Source organism: Pinus tabuliformis, chromosome 5_1, assembly GCF_031772625.1.
Source record: "Pinus tabuliformis cultivar Carrire ecotype Pingquan chromosome 5_1, CPIR1, whole genome shotgun sequence".
In the NCBI taxonomy this organism is placed as follows: Eukaryota; Viridiplantae; Streptophyta; class Pinopsida; order Pinales; family Pinaceae; genus Pinus; species Pinus tabuliformis.
The window spans coordinates 597,519,899-597,528,109 of record NC_142305.1 but is presented as its reverse complement, the minus strand read 5'-3'; the positions used below and the strand labels follow the sequence as shown (position 1 = coordinate 597,528,109).

Genomic DNA, 8,211 nt, shown 5'->3' with positions numbered 1-8,211 from the left:
TCTTTTTAACGCTCAACTTTGCATCTTATTTTACATCTAGTTGTTGTCTTTTTCTGCATCTAATTTGGTGCCCATTTATGTGTCCTTGTTTTTGCCCAATTTGATATCCTTTTGTATGCCATGTTTTGTTCCCTTCTTTGTGTCAACTATTGCACAACTTTTCACTTCTAATTTAAAACACTTTGTATGTCAATTGTTTGCATTTTGTATTAATTCCTAGTTTAACATCCAATTTTACTTTCAATTTTGCATCCATGGTTACATCCGCATTTGACTTCTTATATAGAGTATATTTTTCTTTACATATATTACCCCCTTTATAGATTCATAGTGAAATATATGATAGTTTCTAAATATCATTAAAGCAGATATCACAATTCAAAATCATTTGTAAAGAAATTTAAGAGAAATTGACAACATCCATCCAAAAAAATAACAATGTGTCATTAACAATTTTCAAAACATGTATAAAATAGCAACATAATACTAATAAAATCAGTATTATTTTTAATCAAAACAAGTAAAATTCAAATATGATTAACAAATCAAAATATTTCATGAATATCGTTATTCTACGATAAATTAACAACATACATAAATCAAACTCATCGTATGATTACAAAATCAAAATGTCTCATTGATATAGGGTAAATTCACAACACCCATCTAAACATAACAATGTAATTCTACACAATAATTTCTTCATAAAAAACAATGCATGTGCATGCCTAGCTACCACCACCAAGATCATCCTCATGATCATCTTGACCATCCTCATTACTCTGATCCACATCATCACCAACACCGCAACTATCATCATCATCTCCTCCTTCACCACCATCATCCTCATCCTCATCCTCATCATCTCCTGATATATGTTGAACATAATTTGGATCATCGTCTTGGCAATCATTACCTATAGCATTCTGACAAAAAAAATAAGTATTACATGTTAGTATTAATTACATAACACAGCGCATGTTTTTGTTATACAATGTTAACCATAAAATGAGGTAAGATATACTAGCATTTGCACCAGATGTTGCAAAGGAAACGCCGTAAGGCATAAATTGAAAAATACAAATACAACAAAAGAATACTTTGATAAAGAATTATTGAATGCTCAAATCAATGCCCCATTAACTGGAAGCATTTAGTAGACATATCTATCAACATTAGGATTATACACAATGATCAAGAAATTTTCCATATACAAACAACAACTTCCACAACAACCTTTTGTCACATCCACATTTTAAGAAATGCCTTGGAACATGATCGGAATCTTCCATATTGCCTTTTTCATTATGCAGATAAATCTTCCATATTGCTATTTTCATCATGAATATTGTTAGTTCATTGTTGTAAAGTGTTAGTGTGTTAAATTCAATACTATAAGTTCGACAAGTGAAAAACATTCCTCAATTAGCATAATATACATTTTTCTCTCACCGTGTATTTTTCAGTCAAAGAGCACAAGTAACATATTAACATGTATTTTCCCTTCATTATTTTCATCATAGAGCCAAGAAATCTACGCCTTATCTATAAAGTAACAAAAACATTTTGAAATAAGTTTAATATTTCAAGCCAGTGTCTAACCTATAAAGTAACAAAAACTTTTTGAAATAAATTTAATATTTTAAGCAATTGACTAACCTACTTTAATAATTGAAAAATTCTCAAAGATGAATTATACTCCATAATAAGAGAGCCAACATTGGAGCCCATACTTTCACTAAAACCAAAAGAAACACAACCACTTGTTAAGAAGAAATTCAAGTAATAATAATAAAACAAAAATAATAAACATTAAAGTATAAAATGGTATTTCCAACACACAAGTATAAATATACATGCTCTATGTCCATTGTTAGATTAAATGGGTGTGGAGAAATTAGTAGAGAACCCAAAATTGTATTTCTAATTAGGATGGGTGGAGAAATGCTTTAAATGCGGGTTGTTGTCATTCTAATGAAACCCTTTGCAAAGGGGATGTTAAGATTCTGAGAGAAAAGCTAGGCTTGGTAGAGAACACCTTCCTTGTTAAACATTCCCCTACTGTAACCAAAAGGAAAGGGCAAGAGAAACAATAATTAGGTTTTTGTTCACAAGTTGTACAAAATATATAGGTGCTATTGATGTTTGAGTGAATAATGGGAGAGATTATTTATGAAATTGTGATAAGGCGCACCTAGTTTTGTCAGAAAGAGGCATATTAATGACAAGTACATCACATTTAGGTAGCATTTCATCAAGATTTGTCTCCAATGTTGCTCCAATTTCCTTTTCCAATTCGGGTCCAATAGAAATATGGTCGTGGTAAAGAATCTTACAATTGAAGGGCTGTGCAAAGGAACGCAATTCAATTCAACATCATGTAATGTTTATTATTATTAGATTGAAATTTTGAAACAAACATCATGCATGCATAAGAATTATGGAGCACTGATTTTTGAAAAGAAGTTTGCAACATCATGAAGTAGTACTAGATCCTAAGAATGAAAACCTTCAAACGCTTAAGTAGTTCTTTGCCAATACGCCCTGCACCAATAGAACCAATAGTTTTCCCTTCTAGATCATATGACCTGTAAGAAATTGCTGCCACTTTCCAATCACCCTCAACAATTTGCTTATATCCAGGCACAAAGTTTCGCATCAATATGAGAATGTGCATTAGCTCATCTTCTGCCACGGACACCACATTACTTTCGCTGATCTTCAACCAATGATGATACAAACAAATCAATGGAATTGAAAAATATATCCAATATAAATAAAATGCGTTTAAAAGTAACTCTTTGTTTTATTTACAGGAAAATAAAGAGAGTGTTAGTCTATCTGTGTTTCTCGAGATATAATGCCCCATATCCAAAATACGAAAGCTACAGGAGAACAGTTATTACACAGTACAATCTCACCATTACAAAGGAGTCGATAAAAGACCAAATGCATTAAAGCTTTCCAAGAAATTGCAAAAACATACAATAACACAAGTGAAGATCAAGGTAAATCTGCAGTACATGTTGGATTGGGGATAAAGCCAATATCATAGCATGAGATTGACAATTAAATGAGTTGTAAATAATAATGGAATGATATGGAATTGAATAGCCTACAGGCTGAATATAAACAAGAGAGTTATTATTTCATTGTTATTAATTTATTATAAAATCACATTTTTAAAACAATAACTATTTTTATTTCAATACCAACCATTAACTAATTTCTAAGAATAATTCTAATTATTGTTGTCCACTTCATCTTCTTTCCATTTCTGTACCATGAGGGAAAAACCCAATACCATTCCTATATCTTAAAATTAACATTAAATATGTCAAAATAGCTCAAGCATATTTTTGCAAGCATATTTTGGAAAACAATCATTACAGACGGATTAAACAAAGAAGAGCGCTTTGAGATCTTCCGCAAATCTTTCAGGAATGTAATAAGATCAAAATAAAACCCATGGGTAAGTACAGCCAAAAGGATAATGAATCAATCTAGTCACAGTAAATATCAATATGATAATCCAGGTACTTTTCCTGATTTCAGCCCTCTTGGCACCGGTAGGTTACCTATATCCTCACCCAAAACCAAAGTAGAAGCAGGCCTGGCTGGGAGACTATCTTTCAAAATTGACAAGGTATTATTTCTATCAATTAGAATGCACATCCTCAGGTGTTCAAGAATAATTAATAGAACAGTCAGCTAGATGAGCAGATCCAATTTAGAGAATCTCACTCAGATCTACTTGACATCACCTCCATGATTTAAATAATGATTGGAGGAGTCTTAATACTCCAGAGTCCAGATCACTTAACATACCGAAACTAAGGTAGCCAAAGAACAATATCCCATCACTCCCATGCCACATATATATGTTTAGGTATAGTTGGAAGGACACATACCTTTCCTGTAACTAATTCAGCAAGGTTGTCATTACAAGTTTTGGGCTATGTTCACTGCCCTGGTATTGAAAGGTATACAGGTTGTTCACCTTAATTACACACATCAATGCATATGTATGTTCAGGGTTTAAGCTCATAGGCCTATAGCTATTACAACAAAACTACAAGTGTAAATATATAATACAGTGAATTCATTTATGAGCAAATTCCAAGTCCAGCGTTTGTTCAAGCCAAACAGTCATAAGGTTCTGAGTATCTTATGGTCAAGCATCTCATCAAAAATGCATTCCATCACATTTTATCAATACCCATGCACTATCAAAAGACACGAATCTGTTCCTTCTCCTTGTTATCAAAGGACACGACTTTCTATATGTTAATTTATACAATCTTAATTCTTATTCTATTCTCTATGTACTTTCTAAATCCTAATCCAACATATCCTAGATCCAACTTCTGCATATCCAAGGATCTTCATACTTCCACCTTCATACGTTTCTCACAACAAGACCCAAATATAAACCAAGGATCTGGAGGAGAAACAAGAAGAGAGGAGTGTAGTGACCAACCTGATCTGATCTGCTAATAATACTACAAACTAAAAGATAACTCTCACTTTATTGTTTGTAGCTTCTTGGGGGTGAATGTGGCAATTCTATATATATCATAAGGATCTGGAATCTGATATCTCCTCTTTGTTGTGGGCTGCTGGTTCCAGGGTGAGAAAACGTGGTATAAAAGTCCTCTAAAAACGAAGGTGAAAGGTGTCATAGTGAGGTGGTTTTCCAGTTGCTTGTATCTATATAAACTATAAATGGATCTTTACTATAAAGTATTCTAAAGAGTTTCTTCAACTTACTTTAATATCATTTTAAATTAACTCGTCCTCTTCTCAAAGACCCATATATAAATAAAGCATTGTTCATCTTTTCAAAGCTCATGTCTTAAGCATTCCATTAATACCAATAATAAAAAGAAGGATGATGATTTCAATGTATGTAATTTGTAGTTCTTGTTGCCTATGAAGTCTAAGGAGCTTAATCCCTCAAGAGTAAAACAGTAAAAGGAATTTAAGTCTCGGTCGTATTGTTAGTTCCTAATCTCCTACTAACAAAGACATTCTACTATCTTTTTTCAGGAGTCAAGACTAAACTGTATGTAATCCAAAACATACTTTCTTTGTCCAAGATTTCCCTACTTTTAATCGATTACTACAACCACATATACTACAAAAAGAAACCCGCTATCTTTTTTCAGGAGTCAAGACTAAACTGTATGTAATCCAAAACATACTTTCTTTGTCCAATATTTCCCTACTTGTAATAGATTACTACAACCACATATACTACAAAAAGAAACCAATAACTCCTAATTATTATTCTGATGCCTTTGCGAGTTACTGATTAGATAATATAAACAAAGGAGTTATTCTTTATTCCAAGTGATACTAAACTAATAAGAAGACTAATCATACTATTCTTGTTTGTATTATCTCTGTATCTTTTCTATCTAAAGTAAATCTAAAGAGGAAGAATTGCTTGTCCTAATCAAGTGGGGTGAGGATCTAGGGCGACCAATGGGAGAGGAAGGCCTAAATGAAGCACACACTTCTTCTACTGCTAGGGCCTGGGTTTTTAATAGGATAACCACAGGGATATGTTGCAAGGACAAGGGAATAATTGGTTCTATGCAATGCCATGATCTTCTTTACAAGAGTCGCTGCTAATCCCTTGAATGTATCTTGTTTTTTTTTTTTTTTGCTTCTAGGATGGACCTACTTAGTCCTTCAACAACTAGAAGAAATAAATAAGGAGACAAGGTACAACCTTGTTTTAAGTTTTAACCCTCTTGAGGGTCTTAAGAAATTAGAGGCTGAACCATTTATAAAAAATGCATAAGAAGCTTAAATTACACATCCCATAATCTAATTTACCAGTGGTAAGTTGAAACTAATATGGATAAAAAGAAGTATCAGAAAGAGCCAAGACACCCTTTATAAGCCTTGGAGAGGTTCAACTTGATCACAATTATTGTAACATTTTTGACTTGAATAATATGGAGGCCCTCTTGTGCTGAAACGATTGCTTCATGGATCTGACGATCCTCTAGAGAACCAAGCGGTTTTGTTATATGAACTTACAAAGTAGTGCTTTCAATCTGATAGCCAAAACCTTAGCCATTATCTTATAAATACAATTAGACAAAGAAGTGGGTCTAAAAGCATAAAAAGACTCAGGTTGATCCACCTTTGGAATGAGTGCAATAGAGGTCCAGATGAAGGAGCCAGGGAGCCTTACTAAAGCTTCTCATTTCTTCCACTACCTGAAGTAAGTTGTCTCCCAACACTTCAACAAATTCCAGGTAGAACTCCACAGTCCACCCATAGGGATTGGGACTCTTGTCCTTATGGAAAGTGGACAAACACATTCAAAAGTGCTTTTCTGGACAGATCACCATTGCTGGAACTTTGTTGACTTGAATAGTGTAGAGGCCCTCTTGTGCTGAAACAATTGTGTCATAGATTTGACAAACTGTTCTGGTTAGATGAAGTTAGAAAGTAGTGATTTTAATCTCACAGACAAAACCTTAGCCATTATCTTATAAATCCAATTACATAAAGCAGTGGGTCTAAAAGCATAAAAAATGTTCAGTCTCAAAACTCTGAATTAAATTTGTAAAGAATGTAGCATTAGCTTTCTTGGCTTAGTGAAATCCCTAATTTTCTATCCTATTTGCCTGTCTTAAAAATCTCACGAAAACCTGTAAAGATTGTGCCATTGTGTACGCTTAGCCTCTAAAAGCCCTAGCTTTCTATCTTCTTCTGTGTAATTTGAATAGAACACCATCAAATACCAGAATTATCAATTCCGATTCTCCAAAACTTTTAAATGTGCGGAACTGAGACAGAAATCATTCAATCAAACCACTCGAAATGCATCTGAATGCTTATCCATTAACTTAAAGAACTTCTTCCCAAACTCTGCCATTTTTTAAACAAAATTTTGAGCACAACCTTGTCTAGTCCATTTATAGAGAGCGTTAGTTTATGAAATCTTGCATGTAAGCCAAAATAGAGTCAAAATTTTCCATTGAAAGCTCATAATAACTGAACCAGAAATAACCCTTGTGAAATTTGCTGCTTAAAACATTGTTTTGAGCACGGCCTCTTTCTTCAAATTTATTTTAGATAATACTGTAGCTTATTTAATGAAATATTTCCAGAAAGTTGAAATATGGCAAATTTGTCCAATCAAGAACTCTAAATAATTTCATTAGGACAAGGCGTAGAGGATTCATGACGGCGACAAGAAAATAATGGCGCTTTGCAATTTTAGCACTCTCTTGCAGAAAAATACCTTTTCTGAAATCGTTTTGACCACGAAGAAACGCAGATGAACTGCTGGAAGTCGTGCAGAGAGAGATCTGGTGGCTCGTGGATCGATTCTGGGGCAATGTTTATGCGATTGCAAACCATGATTGTTCATATGCGAGCTACTGGGCTCGTTGAGAGGGATACGCGCAATGGCGCCAAACTACCAAGAGGATTTGAATTTAAAGGCGGGATAGAATATCTATCGTCTGGCCATATATTTGTGTTTCAGTAAAACGGATTTTCAAAGAATTTGAAATATTATACATTTTATAGAATTTGAAATATTATACATTCTATTATTTAAGCTGAATAATAGTTTTACTTTGGAAAAATAATTGGGCATATCAAATAAAATATTGATGCGACGGACATAGAACTCCGAAACAATAATGCACCCTTCTCTTACTCCAAAACAATAATGCACCCTTCTCTAGCTGATGTGTCAATGCTTTCTTTGAAGTGGAACTTAAAGAATTAAGTAATTATTCATTTGTTAAATTGGGATTTTATATAAATTAATTGATTATTTATTAATGTTAATTTCATTTTATAATTTTATAGTAATTTTTAATGGATTTTTGTTAAAGATAATTATTTGAGCTATTATTGTATCAAGATTTTTGTTGTGTCTTTTATTATTATATTTTAATCCATCAAAATATGTTTTCATCTTCATTTGTGGAGATTATCTACTTGCATATTCAAAAAGTTTTGATGTAGTTTTTGCCTTGAAAAATGATTATTGTGATTGTAATGGTGAGAAATTATTCTATAAACAGTGTTAAGTGTTATTTACAATAAATGAGAAATTCTTTTTGAATATATAAGACTAATCTTTGAGAGAATAGATATATATTCCCTAATTATCACATAAACAAGGGGTTAATCTTGCATTTAGTGCTTTATCTCTGTAGAGTTTCGCTAAAC

General features: G+C 32.8%; 1 protein-coding gene across 1 annotated transcript; it reads right to left on the bottom strand.

Annotated features, from left to right (window-relative positions):
* Positions 1 to 484: 484 nt before the first annotated feature.
* On the bottom strand, positions 485 to 7,397 carry LOC149166281 (formate dehydrogenase 1, mitochondrial-like). Its single transcript, XM_089431320.1, has 3 exons — positions 7,268 to 7,397; positions 2,510 to 2,719; positions 485 to 926 (listed from the first exon to the last, which is right to left on the bottom strand). Exons 1-3 carry the CDS (start codon positions 7,394 to 7,396, stop codon positions 729 to 731), a joined length of 537 nt encoding a protein of 178 aa, XP_089287446.1. The 5' UTR covers position 7,397; the 3' UTR covers positions 485 to 728.
* Between the last annotated feature and the right edge of the window lie 814 nt (positions 7,398 to 8,211).

What these genes read in the sequence shown, in the direction of transcription:
- LOC149166281 (XM_089431320.1), bottom strand. Translation starts at nt 7,396, where the DNA reads ATGAACAATCATGGTTTGCAATCGCATAAACATTGCCCCAGAATCGAT. An exon ending in TCAAAACGATTTCAGAAAAG is followed by an intron (nt 2,720 to 7,267) that starts GTATTTTTCTGC and finishes CATTGGTTGAAG; the next exon opens with ATCAGCGAAAGTAATGTGGT. An exon ending in AACTACTTAAGCGTTTGAAG is followed by an intron (nt 927 to 2,509) that starts GTTTTCATTCTT and finishes TTTTTTTGTCAG; the next exon opens with AATGCTATAGGTAATGATTG.